The sequence below is a fragment of the Salvelinus alpinus genome, chromosome 8, assembly GCF_045679555.1.
Source record: "Salvelinus alpinus chromosome 8, SLU_Salpinus.1, whole genome shotgun sequence".
In the NCBI taxonomy this organism is placed as follows: Eukaryota; Metazoa; Chordata; class Actinopteri; order Salmoniformes; family Salmonidae; genus Salvelinus; species Salvelinus alpinus.
The window spans coordinates 37231733-37248993 of record NC_092093.1 but is presented as its reverse complement, the minus strand read 5'-3'; the positions used below and the strand labels follow the sequence as shown (position 1 = coordinate 37248993).

General features: G+C 45.8%; 3 protein-coding genes across 8 annotated transcripts in view; 1 reads left to right on the top strand and 2 right to left on the bottom strand.

Moving 5' to 3' along the window:
* LOC139582242 (ankyrin repeat domain-containing protein 6-like) overlaps window positions 1-7396 on the top strand; it is a 60893-nt gene extending 53497 nt beyond the window's left edge. For 3 of the 5 annotated variants that reach the window (XM_071412226.1, XM_071412225.1, XM_071412222.1), the window contains 9 exons: window positions 319-417; window positions 1370-1447; window positions 2019-2123; window positions 2222-2332; window positions 2442-2597; window positions 3026-3178; window positions 3475-3588; window positions 5834-6131; window positions 6539-7396. In XM_071412226.1, coding sequence (XP_071268327.1) covers window positions 319-417; window positions 1370-1447; window positions 2019-2123; window positions 2222-2332; window positions 2442-2597; window positions 3026-3178; window positions 3475-3588; window positions 5834-6131; window positions 6539-7179 — 1755 coding nt within the window. In that variant the 3' untranslated portion in view covers window positions 7180-7396. The remainder of the gene's footprint in view (window positions 1-318; window positions 418-1369; window positions 1448-2018; window positions 2124-2221; window positions 2333-2441; window positions 2598-3025; window positions 3179-3474; window positions 3589-5833; window positions 6132-6538) is intronic. The other 2 variants (XM_071412227.1, XM_071412223.1) reach the window with 1 other exon arrangement.
* Window positions 7397-8165: 769 nt separating this feature from the next.
* lyrm2 (LYR motif containing 2) lies at window positions 8166-9368 on the bottom strand. The gene is made up of 3 exons (XM_071412228.1): window positions 9218-9368; window positions 8771-8911; window positions 8166-8697 (listed from the first exon to the last, which is right to left on the bottom strand). Exons 1-3 carry the CDS (start codon window positions 9281-9283, stop codon window positions 8611-8613), a joined length of 294 nt encoding a protein of 97 aa, XP_071268329.1. The 5' UTR covers window positions 9284-9368; the 3' UTR covers window positions 8166-8610.
* A 101-nt stretch (window positions 9369-9469) lies between these two features.
* Window positions 9470-17261, bottom strand: part of LOC139582240 (midasin-like) — a 43533-nt gene continuing 35741 nt past the window's right edge. For both annotated transcript variants that reach the window (XM_071412219.1, XM_071412220.1), the window contains exons 84-101: window positions 16901-17039; window positions 16482-16663; window positions 16226-16354; window positions 15904-16054; window positions 14920-15212; window positions 14657-14815; window positions 14471-14572; window positions 13996-14194; window positions 13681-13848; window positions 13437-13591; window positions 13233-13322; window positions 12969-13084; window positions 12600-12774; window positions 12024-12097; window positions 11801-11915; window positions 11562-11628; window positions 10886-11028; window positions 9470-10697 (exon numbers count right to left, since the gene is read on the bottom strand). In XM_071412219.1, the coding sequence (XP_071268320.1) occupies window positions 10512-10697; window positions 10886-11028; window positions 11562-11628; window positions 11801-11915; window positions 12024-12097; window positions 12600-12774; window positions 12969-13084; window positions 13233-13322; window positions 13437-13591; window positions 13681-13848; window positions 13996-14194; window positions 14471-14572; window positions 14657-14815; window positions 14920-15212; window positions 15904-16054; window positions 16226-16354; window positions 16482-16663; window positions 16901-17039 (2643 nt within the window). In that variant the 3' untranslated portion in view covers window positions 9470-10511. The remainder of the gene's footprint in view (window positions 10698-10885; window positions 11029-11561; window positions 11629-11800; window positions 11916-12023; window positions 12098-12599; window positions 12775-12968; window positions 13085-13232; window positions 13323-13436; window positions 13592-13680; window positions 13849-13995; window positions 14195-14470; window positions 14573-14656; window positions 14816-14919; window positions 15213-15903; window positions 16055-16225; window positions 16355-16481; window positions 16664-16900; window positions 17040-17261) is intronic.

Sequence of the window (17261 nt, the reverse complement as noted above, 5' to 3'; positions counted from 1 at the left end):
ACATACTTTTCTCAGTAGCTTTTATCCGCTCATAATGTAATACTATTCCTATGATTATTATGTAAATCATACCTTTGTCAAAGGTCTTGAATTACCCTAAGTTAGCCGTAGCATAGTGCAGTAAGCCTACTGGATATATTATATGTATGGCTGTGTTTAGCTTTTAATAGCAAAGAGCAGGGACTTAGAGTGTAACATTGTTCTGTATTTGTTTGTTGAAGCGTAAAAACCCAGCGGAACATCCACTTCATTATGCTAAGTCTCTCTCTCTCTTCCTCTCTCTCTCTCTCTTCCTCTCTCTCTCTCTCTCTGGGCCAGGCTGGGGACACACCACTGCATGTTGCAGCAGCGCTGAATCATAAGAAAACGGTGCGGCTTCTGCTAGAGGCTGGAACAGAGAGCAGCATCCGCAACAACGTGAGTGGAGTGCCCTAGGCCCCCGGACCAGGCTCTGTTCTACACTCTTAGGAAAAAAAGGGTTCTTCGGCTGTCCCCATAGGATAACCCTTTTTGGTTGCCAGGTAGAACCTTCTGTGGAAAGGGTTCTACCTGGAACCAAAAAGGGTTCTTCAAAGGGTTCTTCGATGAGGACAGCCAAACAACTATTTTAGGTTTTAGAGTGTACTATACTATACTATACTATACTATACTATACTATACTATGTTCACTATGCTCTGGAGCAGTCATGCACTTCTAAAGGCCGTCTTAATCATGACTAATGTCACCGCACATTCTGTTTGGTGAATAACCTGCTCTGGAGCCATGGCTGTGTTTTTTTACTCAGTCACAGTAAAGCCATGTGGACTTTGATGAGTAACAACAGCATGTTGTTTAAGAAATGTAATTTTGACATACTTACAACTGAAATAGCTACTGGGAAATATCTATTTCTATTTACCCTTAACTTCGTTGCCTGATGACTCAAACTGAATTCATCCGCTGTTCTACGTTCGCTACATACTTCAGTCTGAGACTGACGTCGTTGAAGTCGTTTGTGGTGACCTCTAAATGAGATCTGTTGTACAAAACCAAGTCATCAACGATCGGCTAATCTTTAACCAATCAGAGTATCAAAGCCAATGACACTTTTTCAAAACGCAGCTTTACCCACTTGTGTTCTGGCTCTGGCCCGACACATCAGTTTCTGGGACCAATCAGAATGGTTAGAATGTGTTTGCTTTCTAGAAAACGTCAGGGAGGTACTCAGTTCCAGACTCATTGCGGAGAAGAAGCTAACGTCTGTTTGGCCGGAGCAAGGAGTTTGGGTAGCCAGGCAATGAACAAGGTGCCATAGCCAGTTGAATCATGTATCTCTAACTACGCGTTGTAGCCCTGGTTGACTGGCCTCTTGTCGCTGTGTGTGAGCAGGCAGGCCAGACTGCACTGGACCAGGCCAGAGACCACAACAACCCAGACATAGCTCTGCTTCTGACCAAAGCACCTCAGGTGAGTACAGGTTTACACAGTCTGTCCAGCAGGGGCACCTAGGCGGTGTTATTATTTTACTTTCACAACTCACATTACCAACCTTATCTATATATTTATATAGAAAAAATGTATGCTGCAGCCTCTGTTTGGACTTGAATTACGATACTTCAGGTGTTTGACTGGCGTTTTTATCTGTCTGAAATTCTCATATCTCCATAACGCCTACCTGACATCATTCCTGTGGGTTGGCAGTAAAGGTGTTTCTGCGTCAAGTGCAAGTATGGGCAGAGTCCATGGGAAACTGCTATAGATCTAGATAGGCACTGGCACTTGGAAGTGATAGGGAAATGGAGAGGCTAAACTAGCTCGCATTATTTGTGCTATTTTAGCTGTAGCTATATCCCTACTTAATCAAGAAACCTTCACTAACTGAAGAATTTGCATTTGCTCCATGTAAAGAGCTGGACAAGCTGAAGTAAACAAAAAAACAGGACCTTCAACCAATCAATGGCCGTCAGTAAACGTAAAGCCTCAGTGAATAATAAGACTGGCCCTTAGTTCTCACACTGCTCTCCCTGCGTGTATTCAGGTCCAGAGCTTCACCCGAGGCAGGATTGTGAGGAAGAGGAGGGACAAGCTGAAGGCTGAGCGCCGGGCACAGTCTGTGCCCAGGGATGAAATGCTCCCCAGGAAGGTACAGTTACAGTACAGCTGGCGGTCTCACTCCTACCGTGTGCACCAGCATATTATAACACAGATGCGGAGATGTTTGATTTTTGTTGTTCCTCACAGGACAGTGCATCTGCTGCCGACGACACCCACAGCAGCGACCTCGTCGCCCGCAAACACGAGGTGGTCGAGGCGAGCGCCAGCAAGAGCACAAACAGGAAGCTCAAAGAGAAGGTCAGCTATTACCTTAACCTTCTAAACAACCCGCACATGTTTACCCAGGTGAGATATGTTATCAATATTAAACAGATGGAATATGTGATGCGGTGTGATGTGGTTGCAGCCCTCGCTCTCCGACCCCCTCCGCCGGAGAGAGAACAAACACGGAAAGAAGAGGCGGGGTCAACGGCGTGGCTCCTCCCCCCAGCCCCCACCTCACAACTACAAGGCCTATCAGCTGTACACTCTGTACCGCGGCAAGGATGGCAAGATCATGCAGGTAGATAGGAAAGAGCACACAGACGCCTGTGCTTTTGTTTGACATTTTTGTGATGCTATGTGATGCTATGATTTCATTATGCTTTGGCTTCACATTTAAAGTGTGTTGCTTTGAAAGCACTGTGAAAGAAGCTAGTGTCAGAGATTTTCTGTCATGTTGAAACCTTGTAACGGGCTTTGCTGCTATTTTCTTCTATGTAGAAAACACATATTTTAGTCGGAGCAAGGCCCTGCGACTGACTAACATCCTGTCCAGGAGGTGTACTTGTACATCTAGCTGCCTCATGCTACAGAAACATGATAGGCTCCTGTCCTATGGGCCATTCTGGCTCGGACAAGACTTACATACTTAGTATTAATACAATTTCAGCCTGAGTTTGTGTCTGCTATCAAGTGGATCAGTGCCCATGGTTGGTTTCTGTGTCCCAGGCACCTATCAATGGCTGCCGCTGTGAGCCTTTGATCATCAAGCTGGAGAACCAGCTGGAGGCCACCAAGGAGGAGATGAAGACGGAGATCCACACGGTGCAGGACCTGATGAACAACAAGATGGGACAGTTGGACCGCAAGAACAAACATCAGGTACATAGAGGACCAGGGTCCTGTTCATTAGGGCGTTTTCAACTTTTTGCAACGTAAACTGAAAATGATCGTTTTCGACCTACATCCCACAAGCCTCTGAAGTCACAGCAGTGGATGTGGGCCAGGCATGCATTCGTAATTAGCTGATTTGACCTATTAATGAAATGAAGTGTAATGTTACTAAAGTCAAAAGCAGCTGTGAGCTTTTGTTTCACAACCGGCGTCTTGCATTAAATCATGACAGCTTTATCAGGCTCGGGCATTTAACTATGTGGTTTGTGATTGTGCGGTTCTAGATCCGTGCCCTAGATAAGATGACAGTAGAGAGAGTTTCAGCGCAGAGGACAGAGTGCCAACACAGGATCGACCAGAGGGCCATGCAGGAGAGACAGGAGGGGGAGAAGAGACAGGTAATACTAACAGCAGTGTCAAACTCACTCGACACCGCAGGAGAGGCGGGTCTCAGATGGACTAAACACTAGTTCCAATACCTTCACGTGCCGTCATTAAACTTTTTAATTCAAGGTTGTCGTTAAAATATTAACATAGCTAACAATGCTTTAAAGTAACTGCCCAGTGTTTCCAGATTTCTATGAAATATGACCTGTAATGACTTAAATGAGTGAAAAAGTTTTCCTTCCCAAATTGTTTTAATTAGCTATGTTAAAAAGCATATTTTTATGTTGGAATGGTCTTTGCGTACCCCAACAACAGAATGGTGTGGGCATATACCGGTCATAAAAAATATTCACCCAAGTAGACCGCTGATTGGCCAGCTCATCCTCCTCTAGCCCAGGGTTTCCCAAACTTGGCCCTCTCTGATGTCGTTGCACGCTCCCTCAAAACTTGAGACATCTGTGGCATTGTGTTGTGTGACAAAACTTCACATTTTAGTGGCTTTTATTTTCCCTAGCACAATGTGCACCTGTGTAATGATCATGCTGTTTAATCAGCTTCTTGATATGCCACACCTGAAGTAAACACATTTGTGCAATACATTTGAGAGAAATAAGCTTTTTGTGCGTATAGAACATTTCTGTGATCTTTTATTTCAGCTCATGAAACATGGGACCAACACTTTACATGTTGCATTTATATTTTTGTTCAGTGTGGAAAGTATTCAGACCACTTAACTTTTTCCACATTTTGTTAGGTTACAGCCTTATTCTAAAATGTATTAAATCGTTTTTTCCCCCTCATCAATCTACACACAATACCCTATAGTGACAAAGCAAAAACAGGTTTTTCGAATTTTTTGCTAATTTCTAAAATAAAAAATATGGGAAAATCACATTCACATAAGTATTCAGACCCTTTACTCAGTACTTTGTTGAAGCACCTTTGGCAGCGATTACAGCCTTGAGTGTTCTTAGGTATGACGCTACAAGCTTGGCACACCTGTATTTGGGGAGTTTCTGCTCTGCAGATCCTCTCAAGCTCTGTCAGGTTGGATGGGAAGCGTTGCTGCACAGCTATTTTCAGGTATCTCGAGAGATGTTTGATCGTGTTCAAATCCGGGCCACTCAAGGACATTCAGAGACTTGTCCCAAAGCCACTCCTGCATTGTCTTGGCTGTGTGCTTAGTGTCGTTGTCCTGTTGGAAAGTGGTCCACTCTGAAGCAGGTTTTCATCAAGGATCTTTCTGTACTTTGCTCCATTCATCTTTGCCTCAATCCTGACTAGTCTCTCAGTCCCTGCCGCTGAAAAACATTCCCACAGCATGATACTGCCACCACCATGCTTCACCGTAGGGATGGTGCCAGGTTTCCTCCAGACATGACGCTTGGCATTCAGGCCAAAGAGTTTAATCTTCAGACCAGATAATCTTTTTTCTCATGGTCTGAGAGTCTTTAGGTCCCTTTTGGCAAACTCCAAGTGGACTGTCATGTGCCTTTTACTGAGGAGTAGCTTCCGTCTGGCCACTCTACCATAAAGGCCTGATTGGTGGAGTGCTGCAGAGATGGGAGAATCTTCCAGAAGGACAACCATCTCCACAGAGGAACTCTAGAGCTCTGTCAGAGTGACCATCGGGTTCTTGGTCACCTCCCAGACCAAGGCCTTTCTCCCCCGATTGCTCAGTTTGGCCGGGCGTCCAGCTCTAGGAAGAGTCTTTGGGGTTCCAAACTTCCTTCATTTAAGAATGATGGAGACCACTGTGTTCTTGGGGACCTTCAATGCTGCAGAAATGTTTTGGTACCTCGACACAATTCTGTCTCGGAGCTCTAAGGACAATTCCTTCAACCTCATGGCTTGGTTTTTGCTCTGACATGCATTGTCAACTGTGGGACCTTATATAGACAGGTGTGGGCCTTTCCAAATCATGTCCAATCAATTGAATTTACCACAGGTGGACTCCAATCAAGTTGTAGAAACGTCTCAAGGATGATCAATGGAAAGAGGATGCACCTGAGCTCAATTTCAAGTCTCATAGCAAAGAGTCTGAATACTTATGTAAATAAGGTATTTCTGTTTTTGCTTTGTCATTATGGGGTATTGTGTGTAGATTGCTGAGGATTTTATTTTATTTAATTCATTTTAGATTAAGGCTGTAACGTAACAAAATGTGGAAAAAGTCAAGGGGTCTGAATACTTTCCGAAGGCACTGTATATACCCTCTGTCACGAAACCTTTTCTTGTCTTGGCCTGCCCTTCAAGCAGGCATCAGTGGTGAACGAGCTGAAAAACTGGTGCATGGCCAAGCTCCAGAACATTGAGATGCGTTTCACTGGAGACCCCCGCAACGCCAAGCTGCGTCAGTCCTCGTCCATGGCTGAAGGCCTGTGTGAGATGGACCCTGGGAGCCTCACTGTGTTGCCTGCAGGGGGGCCTGGGTGCAGCGTCGAGTGTCTGGCCCTCCACACCACTGACCTCACCGAGGGAGACCCCAACACGGCCGCCACAGGGGACCCCTCAGCCAATCACAACTTTGGGGTTCAGGTGGACAGCTCTCCAGGTACGGTTCAAACAGAACTCAGTGAAATAGCCAGCGCTCCGAATTACTACTCTTATGCACATGCACGAACGCACACACACAATGGAGAGGGAACTCATTTCACACAGATACAGGCTTATGTAAGCGTTACGTAATCTAAGTATATTATTCTTAGGTCATACCCTTTTTTAGAAGTAAATAACAGAGAATGTGGCCCAAATAGAACATTTTCACAGAAATGCTCAAAATGTAAAGTTGCCTTTGGCAGATTAATTAATTTATCATCCTAATCTATCACACTGCATTTGAAGATGGCAATCTCACTGGAACTAATTTGAATAATCATAAATTATTTATTGTGTGCCGTGCTCTAAGGTTGACTTTTTAATTCTAATTCACTTAATAATTGGCTCTCGGAAATCTCCCAGACGGTGGTAAACATCACAAGCGAGAAAAGATCTCCTCCCCAACTCCCGCTAAATCCCTGTCCCCATCTCCCCAAGTGGTGCGGCCCAAGGAACGCTCGCTGTGTTCTACTGACCCCCGCAGGCCATACCAGGGACTGCAGGACATGGCACTGCTGGATTTGGCGCCGAGCAGAGGCGGCAACAACCAGCGGGCCAGCAGCTTGTCCCCAGCCACCGAGCACCGCTGCAGCAGCAGGCAGGACAAGGACTGCGACAGGGAGAGGGATAGAGACAGGGAGCGGGGCAGGGACAAGGGCAAGCACCACAAGAGGCACTCCCAGGGCAGAACTAAGGCCAAGGGGGACAAGGGGGCCTCGGTGGGGCAGGCCGAGGGGACTCAGACTCTGGGGGTGTTTGGGGAGAGAGCCGTGGGGGAGGGCTTTGCACAGGAGAGGGAGAACATGCACGCCCTGGAGGTGACACAGTACTTCTTTGAGGCGGTGTCGACCCAGATGGAGCACTGGTATGAAAGGAAGATCCAGGAGGCCAGGTGGCAGGCGGACCAGCGGGCTCAGGCAGACAGGGCTGCCCTGGTGGAGAGGATCACCTACCTGGAGGATGAGCTACGCATGCTCAGGACTAACAGGCACGACGACAGCTAACACAGGGACACCACTGCAGAGAATAGAGCTACACCTTCAGAACATCAAAAATCATCATCTGAGCTCATTACAGATGGCACCCTGGATCAACTGACCAAAAAATTGTCATTGACTGAATTTAGCAGATTTAATACTTTTGGTAAATAATGTCATGCAACAGTAGAAAATCATCTGTATAGTAACTTATTTTAAAGACATGTTATGGCATGCCAGACTATTCAGTATAATGTGGTCTTGTTATTCATTTGTTTTGGGCGGCTCCTGTGTTTGTGCTTTGTAAAACCCCTAGTAGATTTACTGATAGTTATTTATAATGTATTATGTCATGGGGCCATCACAGAACTGGTACACGCACACACCTGGGCACAATGTCACGCTGTCATTAAGTCGACATGCCAATACTCCAGTGCTTTTTATCCTGTGATGACATAGCCTGTTATGTGAAAGATTCTGGAGGTTTGCTTGTGGAAAATGTGTGTCATTTTTTTGTGACGTTCTTAATGTGTATATTCAATGAGTAGAGAAAGACAAACGCAGACAGCAGAAATAGTTGAGGTAACCAGGATGCTTAACATATCAGTAGAATACACTACTGCAAGCTTTCATACAGGTATGTGACTTACAAGGGTAACAGAACTCAAGAGAATACAGCCAAACTGGCAATGTCTTAACTATTCATAACCTTTACTCCAACCCACTAATGTATGTTTCTTTAATGGTAAAAACCATAACATCCTACTGCTTGTCCTTAGCACTAAAATGAGGTACTGTTAAGAAGAACCTGTTTGCATGGTGGAAAGTCCGTTTTTAATCGTCTGAAATAGACCTGCGCAAACAGTATATTAGTTTGTGCTCATGTGTGACATTTGTTCTGTTCAGGTGTGAGGTCGTGTACATTGATGGCTTTTTGGATATGAACACACATTCTTTGTAGTAAAATAGAAGATATCGAATCGATTTTGTAAAAAAAAAAAATAGAGACAAACTACAAAATGTATTTTGGTTTTATGTTCAACATGTACATAACATTTCATGAGGGTCCTCTGGACACAAACAGCTTTACAATAGCCCAACGTGAGACGATGGTATCATGTCAGACATGATTGCAAATGGCATATCACACATGGCTCTCACAGCTTTCCTCAAAAGTGATTTGAAAGCTGAAAGCGTCACCACTGCTAGACACAGACATGTTGATGGCAACCATCTGATATGGGACTCCTCGTGACAGATCTCATATGGTCCAAATCACATTATGAACCGGCAACGAGCTGGTCTGGCCAAATGCCAAGGTGCTTCCACAGTAAGTGGTGTACTGTCCAAGTACTGATTCCTATGGCTTTCACAGTCCATTTGAGGCAGCATAGCAAAGCTTCTAGCATTCACTTCCAGGATAAATCGGTGGATTACCTCAGCCCCAGACAGGTGACATTACTTCTTAACGTTAGCCAATGCAAGGGATGACTGTAGCTCATCATGATGCATGTTTGCCTGTGTGATCATCATTCGGATGGCGTCCTAGATATACGTGACAATGAAGGTTAGAACAGGGGTAGAAAACAGAATGACGTAATTTCAGACCATATCTCACCTGATTTGTGCTATTTTTATTCCTCTTGAACTCATCTCTCGCCCAATCCCTCAGGTATTTTCGGTCTCCCTCGTCTGGCACTTGTCTTATGGTTCTCATCATGTTTCTGTAGAGACTCAACACTTTCTGCCTCTGTATAAACTGTAGAAATAGCAAGTTACCTGGCTAATTTATCAATAATCATATTAGCAGAGCAATCTGCTGAAAGAGAAAAAGTTAACAAAAAAGGCATAGTATTAGCTACGTAGTGAGGATATTACACTTAAGACCAAATTGTCAGATGAGCTAACTAGAGCTGCTGCTGAAATGCTAACGTTAGCTAGCTAGCTCATCATGCTGCCATGGCTATTTCCCAAATGTGAATGAACGAGAACACTATCTAGTTGGCAGTAGTACTCGAACCGCATGGTTTACAGGTCATGAAACCGACAAATATGTATTTATTACCTGTTTTAATGTAAGTGCTGCCGCGGGTAACCTTGAGCTAGCCATGACGTGAATTGTAGCAAACATGGTTGCAGAGGCAGCTCTACAGCTGACCTGTTTTGGCAGTCAACATAGATACAAATATAAATGTCGCCCTCTTGTGGGGTGGAGTATTATTGAACATCTATTTCTTTAGGGGCCATAAAATAATACTATATGTAAATTGGCTACAACCAAATACAGTACATATTACATAAAACAATGTGCTCAAAACACAGATTAAAAAGTTTATTATCATCATACAATGTATCATGTCATATGATGTGATTTATGGATGGTATGAAGAAAAAACTTCCATGAATATCATATGTTTACTTAGTTACAACTGTGTTCCATATGGCCACAGCAATGACATTTCCTAATGGTGTCTTCATGTCAGTGAATGAACCTTATCTACAGTAAGATGTAGTGGATATGTCTCTTAGACCAGAGAAATGGCATCGATTGGAGCGTTTATCAAAATTGTTATTAGTCGTCCTTGTGCTTAAATTTTCCCAAAACCTTGACATTTAATGAGAGGGAGAGGGTTAAGCTTTATATGAATAACACATTTGGGCAGAATGATAATTTCCATGTAAATAATGGATTATTTTATAAGCACATGGGTGTTAAGTGAGATGCAATAACATTTCTTCAAGGCACAATTTTGGGATTACTTTAGAAATGGATCAAGACCATATCGGCATGCTTTTGTTTTGCCATGATATAACGAAAGGGGTGCTTTTCTTATTTTTTTGTTCTTTGCAAACAGTTGTCCAAAAACAACTTCATCACAACACTACTGTCAGCTCCGCACATTATCAGTTGATGTGTTCACATGGAAGTAGAATGACTTGATGATGAGCGTGTAACAGTGAAAACATCCATACGACATGAAGGGGGTTATAGTACACAGGGGAAAGAGGTACAGTATCTCTTCACTGAGGTCGTTTACACGGAAGGGAATCACATTTTGTATCCTTTTCTAATCATTTGTTATAGACGTGCAAGTTAAAGCAATGCTTATTACATTACGAAAGAACTTCCAGAATCCCCCTGGCCTGAAGTCGAGGACTAAATGGGCGGAAGTCGCTATCAAACTCTACAGTCTACTAAAACTACAGTAAAAAAACAAAATGAGATAAAAAGGCACATACACAGCGGCAAGTCCGTCTTTCTTTGTGAGTCCTGTTTTGTTTTTTGAGTCCGTGTGTTGTTCGCGAGGCTAGCAGCAGAGTGGCGTTGTGCGGTTGGTTGCTGCCTTCTAAGATGGTTTCTACTGGTCGGTTGCCGTGACGAGCTCGAACCACTGCCTCAGTGCGTCACTCAGGGTTTCTGGCAAGGCGTTGACGTCCCGCAGGATCACGTAGAACGGGAAGGGGAACTCCTCCATGTAGGTGCGGATCTCAGGCATCTCTCCTGGACCTTTGAAGATGGGCACCTTGATGTCCAGGATGGAATCCTGTAGAAAAATGACAAAAGAAACACCAATAGGAATATTGAAGGGAATAGTTCTATATGAATATCATATCTTATAGTGATTTGATTATTCACATTAACAAATGTATCATGTACATTAGATTTTGCATTACCATCCACAGTCCTTGATACATAACATGGATTCCATTGAAACCAACTTAAGTCCCTTACCCTGGAGTTTGGGTTGTCAAGCACCACGAAGATGACGAAGACGTTGGCGCTGCGAGCCGCCTGCACAGCCGCCGTCACCCTCTCCTTCCCCTCCAGGAAGAGCCCTCTGCCGTCCGACACAATGAGCAGCAGCTGGGCTGTCTCTGTGTGTGGGGGGGGGGGGTGAAAGAGGGAGAGAGGAGACGGTCAGTTTACTCTTGCACCACAATGGCCCTGAGGTGTCTGCTTACAGGTTCAAGTCCTCTGGGCTGCAGAGGGAGAGCAGTGAAAGCTCAGATACCAGCTCTGCACTGTGATCTTCACCACGGCTCCATAGAGGACATGTTAGCTTCACCAGGGGCACTGTAGCAGGAACAATAGCCTGCCTTTGAATAACAGTCATTGTGCTCTGCTCCTCCCCTACTCTCCCACTGTTTCCCTCAGGGCTTGTTTGTTGGACATCAAATACAACCAGGGCACGGACCCCACAGGCTCAGAGTACGATGCAATCAGCAGGCATTGATCGATATGTAAACTCATTACTGTAAGGAATAGTGGGCTCTAAACCCACTTGAATACATTAGCAAATGAAGAACGGACTAGGGGAGGAGGCCATTCTCTTGTACGGTAATCATACTAAATATTCTTATTGCCTTGATCAAGTGAAAGGAGATGCTGCACCACCGCAATACATTACCTGTGTTCATGGATCCAGGGCGGTGCTGCTTAGCTGCCACAAACATGTTGGCTGAGGTCTCCAGGAACTAAAGGACATGAGCACAATGTGGCGGTCAGTCTCAAACAAGAGTCGCTCACTAAATAGATGTGATCTAATATCACAGAGCGTAAACAAAATGGGCCTGGAAGGCGTTCAATTCATGAAAACAAAAGATATCAAGGGGAACAAACAAACGAACAAAAAGCGGGACCCCCCACCTGGGCTATCCTGGTCTTTTTCTGCTGGAACTGACAGAGCCTCAGTATCCTGGCGCCAGACTGGTCGTTGAACTGTTGTTGGAACGGATGGAGCAGCTGCACCGTCTCACCAAAGCTGAGGTGACAACAGAAACATTTCACAAAATGTAACAGCGCCGTCTGGGTGAAGGGCAACACCTGGACATCAATATTCATTCATCTACAGAGGGCCCGCTCCTCTCACCTGCACACGGACACCTGCCCGACCTCCAGGAGAGTGAGAGCGTTGACAATAACAGACAGGGATTCAAAGGCCAGCTGTGACACACGGGAGACAGAGGTGAGACATTAATGAGACATTGTCTTTTTCCCAAATGGCATTCTATTCCTATATAGTGGACTAACTTTTGAACAGACACCTATGAGGCCCTGGTCAAAAGTAGTGCACTATGAAGGGAATAGGGTGCCATTTGGGATTCATTCATTGTTCCTGCAGCAAAATGACTAAGGCAACTAGACTCGGAGCGGCTGGTCGGGGGGCCAAAAAGAGATAGTATTTGAAAATGACAATTTCATACCTTCATTACATTGAGACACAAGCAGTTCTCTTTTTTATTTGTGGGAATACTTGATCAACAGATTTCCTAAACTAAACAATTTTTTAGCTTAATTCCTGGTGATTTGATTATTTTATTTTGCAAAAAACTTTGGGGGGGGGGGGTCAAATAAAATCCTTTGCGGGTCGGTTTTGGCCCACGGGCCTGTACCCCTGCTCTAAGGTTATTGTATCCACTCATCCCTCTGAGAAGGCCTACTGTACCTGTTTGGAGTGGTTGTCCACCATGCTGGAGGAGTCGTCCACGGCCAAACAGATCTGGTACTCTCTCTTGCTGGGCTTGGTCCTCCTCAGCCAGATTTTGTCTTTACGGAACTGACTGGCGATGTACGGGATCACCTTCCGCATGTTCAGACGCTTCCCTGTGCGGAAGTCTCCTCTGTGACACAGCGAGAAAACAGAATTAAAAAAAAAGGCTAATATTTGTACTGAAATTAAAAACAAAAAACATGATTTAAAAATGAAAAGAAAAAATAGAAATGAATGAATAGAAAAGGTTGTGAGTGTTGTCGAATAGTTGACCAATGACCATGCTCCCTGAATGATCGTCTAGGCGTTGCGGTAGGTACTCACTTGAGCTTGGCCGCCTGCGTGGGCTCTAGGATGAGACGGAGCTGCTCGCACAGCTGCTGGGACAGGGCCGAGGTCAACGTCTGGTACTGGTGCCACATGGCTGTCGCTGCACTCTCCTACAGGGCAAGACCACGGCATGAGTTACACATCTTCGTTGCACACAGAGATCTGACCTTCTAGTGGTAGGTAATGGGAACAGAGAATGACAGGGTAAATAGTGTCCGGTATTAGGAATGTTTTGCAGGACATCCAAAGTGCTGGTACCTCCTCCCGGTCTCCAGGGGCCTGTTTCATCCAGGCTTCCAGCTGCAGCTCCATCTCCCTCCTCAGTTCCTCTGGGTCGCGGACTGGGTTCTGGGGACACACAGACATTCAGCTAATCTTACACAGAGCGCGCCAGAGCTTTCTGACAGATCTGTTTCTTTAGTAGTAGAGCACAAAGCAGGTCTCGGATCATCTCTCGGGTACCTGCAGTGTGTCCATCAGCAGCTCTGGGACGGTGTGGAAGGTAGACTCTGTGCTCCTCTCTGGGTGCTCCTCGTCACTGTGACCCTGTGTGTCTTTTGGCCTCTCCTCGTCCTCCTCACACTGCCTCTGAGCCTCCAGCTCTCCGCTGTCTAGACCTACAGTGGAGAACAGACTCAGTAAGAAACATTAACAACAGGCAAACGCGCGCACACACACACACGAGATGAGTAGATGGCTGGAGCACCTTTCTGCGACGCTCTGTTCGACTCCAGCTTCTCTGGCTTCAACTCCTGGGCTTCAACAGCCTGCAGGTCCTCTTCCTGCTCCTCTGTATCCATAGCAATGTCCTCATCCTCTTGGTCCTCCTCTTGGGGGGCTCCGGCTGGTTTCTGCTGGTCTGCACTGGCAACATCTGTAACATATCAAGAGACGGTGGTTTTAGAACGGTACCGGTTGTCGTCTTCAACGGTCGTCTTCCGTCGCTGATAAAAGTGTGAGGTGAACTCCGCGGTATGGATATCTGTGCAGCTCAGTGTTCTGTGGTGTGTCGCTGCCTCACCGTATGTCTGTGTGTCGTAGGCGGTCTCTCCCTGTTTGATGTGCTCGTACAGGTCCGACTCCTGCTGGGCCTCGGTCTGGTTGTTCTGCTGCGTCTTCTCCGTACTGCTCTCCACTGTTCGCAGGCGCTTGCTGATGCGCTCGTTGTAGTCGCCCGTCGAGCGCTCGTTGTCCGCCTGACCAGGCTTCCTCTTGAAGCTCTGGAACAGCCAGGTCGGAATTAGAACCCATTTGGAAATATATTGCTCATCTTAAAACACAAAAACTCAAGAACCGACTTCAACTCAAGAACACGCTGCAGAGCAGACCCATTCCATGGAGGGCCAGAGTGTCTGTGGGTTTTAGTTTTTTTCCTTTCAATTAAGACCCAGACAACCAGGTGAGGGGAGTTCTTTAGTAATTAGTGGAAACCCGCAGACACTCGGCCCTCCGTGGAATGAGTTTGACATTCGTTGAGATTCGTTGACCAGACATACCTGTGTCTTGCTCTGGCTCTGTTTCTGAGAGGACATCCTTGCCATGAGTTTGGACTCGTGTCCCTCTGACTGACTGGCATCAGCCGCTCCGCTACCATGCTCCTGGACAACAACACAAGAGGGTCAAATGTGTGAATTTAGACATTTACATGGGCTGTAAATGGGTTGGGTGAGGTGGGTGTGTACCTCTTTAGCTTGGTCTCTCTCGGATGCTTCTCCTGCCAGCTCCACGGCCGTCTCACTCTGGACGTTCTCCTCTCCCGTCTGACCGTCCGTGTTGTGCTCCTTCCTCTCTGCCGACTCTGGCTGCTCCTCATCCTCACCCGTACCCTCCTCTTCCTCCTCCTGTGGGCAATGACGAAGAAAGGTGTTAAACACCCGACTAGCAAAACAATCTGTTCTAGGTACATCTGAATCCCCAATGTGCAAGAAGAGACAAGTCAAACAACCTTAGGTTTCTGGCCTTCGTTTGCAGGGATGGCCATGTCCTCCTCTTTCCCTGCCTCCCGTCCTTCGTCCTTCTCCTCCTCATCATCCTCCTCGGCCGCCTCTTTGTCCTGCTCTGTTTGTTCTCCTCCACCTCCCTCTTCCTCCTCAGTCTTGGGTTCCTGGCCTTCCTCCTCTCCTTGTTTGTCTGTCTGATCTTCAGCCATCTCCTCCGCTCCTCCCTCCTCATCTTTCTCTGCTCCCTCCTTCTCGTCCAGCTCCATGGGCTTCTCGTCAATGTCGAACGGGTTTTCCTCTGGAGGAAATAAACAGTTGTCAGACACTGGTTCTGTGGTGTCTCCACCTGTTCCTCTCAAATAGTATTTATTATCTTTCAAATTATTTAGCTGCGCTTCAAAGGGCAGTAAAGTTAAAAACACGATTGTGCTGTTTTATTAAAGATACTTCCACACGGAGGTCAAAATAACTCTGAAATTGATAATGCCATTTTTGTGTAAGATCTATATGGAAACAAATGCCAGGAATTTCAGCCTGTTCGGGTGGGTTGGAACTTTTGGCCCACATCATGTCACAATGTGATCTGATTGTAATAGACCAATGACTGTTCATCTGGGTAAGAGGGTGGGCTCTAGACCTATCAGCCAATCAGGGATGTGTATGTAAATAACTTCAAATGTGTTTCCTAAAGCCCACACAATCAGACTGAGCATTTCAAGGGCCAAAGGAGGATCAGGGAAATATATATTGGAGTTATTTTCATTACATAAACACAGTAATTTTGATTTATAAATACAATTACAGAAACTGCATGTGGGCTTTAATTAAGCTTGCCTAGCACAATGGACCCAATGGAATAGTACCAAAGTGCAAACCCTGCCTACCTGGCACTCAAACACTGAAAGTATTTGAAAGAAGACAAATAATATTTGAATACAGGTATGATCCTCTCCTCCCCTGTTGACCCATGACCCTTGCTGAAGCCTCACCTTCTCCCTCTCCCTCTCCATCCCCCTCGTCCCCAGCCTGCTCCTCCTCCTGGTCCAGGTTGAGTTCATCAGGCAGGTCCATGGCCTCCGGGTCAGGCTTCTTCTCCTGCTTCCCGTGGTACGGGTCCACCTCGTTCTCATCAAACTCCCGCTGGAACACACAAACAGAAAAAGTCAATCAGATACGGTCTGGCAAGTCCTGCTAAAACACACCCAACTACAGCCTGAGATTTAGTGGCCGCATGCTCATTACACAGCCAGGGATAGTTTGACCAAACTACTGGTCTTTCGAAGTAAACATTGTTTCCTAGTTAAAGTTTACCTCGTCCCCTTGTTCGTGGATCTTCTCTTCCTCCTCGTCCAACTGTTGGTCTTTGTCGTCTTTGTTCTTGTCTTTTTTGGGGTCTGCTGCATCCAGGTTGTCGTCCTTGGCGACCAGCTCTGATTCCCCCTGAAGACAAACAGAAGAACAATTACTACACAACGAATACAGTAGCGTGCTGACTGGTCGCAAGTGGTAGATACTGCACTCGCTGTCAGATATGTGAACAGTTTAATCAAATTCTTTCTCCCCGTACCTGGTCCATTCCTTGGCCTGACACCTCCTCCTTGTCACTGCCCTCCTCTTCTTCTTCATCATCCTCATCATCACCCCACATCCTCTCATCCAGCGTGTCCGTCTGGCCCTCGCCCAGGTCACCCATCTTCTTATCCAGATCTTCATCCTCCTCTTTGTCAGACTCCTCCTTGTCATCTTCACCTGAAAAGGAATAACCAAGAGCGCTTTGCGATGTGAGACCAGGGTTGGGTTTATTAGGGCGTGCAACAGAAAACTGTTTTGCAACAGACAATGAAAATTAGCATTTTAAATTTGACAAATTCGAGGTAGTCCCTTAATGTTTCAGTCTATTTTCTCCCGTTGCTGCCTAATGAACATGACCCAGGAGAAAGTTCAGACTGCCATGAGGCTGTGCGTTAAAGAGGTCTGTCTTCCCACCTGGCTCTTGCTGGTCTCCATCATGCATCTGGCCGTCAAAGTCCTCGGACATCTCGATGGCGTTGTCCTCCTCCTCAATGTTCTTCTTGTCAGGCTCCTCCTCCTTCTTCTCCTGGCCTTCCTGGAACGTGTCCTCCACCTACGACAGAAACATAGCAATTTTAGCTAGCAAAACGTTATAACTTTTGTGGTGAATCCCAACTCTCACGAAGTATATTGTCTTTACTTAGTCATGTATTGATGTCAGTGGGAGACTAAGTGAAAATAGACTTTAGTGGAAGTTAGGATTCGGCCCTTTCATGAGCAATGCTAGTCAAAAAACAGATCTTATGGTGTCTGCATTATATTGTCGTTCTTGTAG

Coding starts and splice junctions, on each gene's coding strand:
- lyrm2 (XM_071412228.1), bottom strand. CDS start 9,283: ATGTTTGCTACAATTCACGTCATGGCTAGCTCAAGGTTACCCGCGGCA. Junction 8,912..9,217: donor CAGCACTTACATTAAAACAG/GTAATAAATACA, acceptor CTATTTCTACAG/TTTATACAGAGGCAGAAAGT. Junction 8,698..8,770: donor ATAAAAATAGCACAAATCAG/GTGAGATATGGT, acceptor ACGTATATCTAG/GACGCCATCCGAATGATGAT.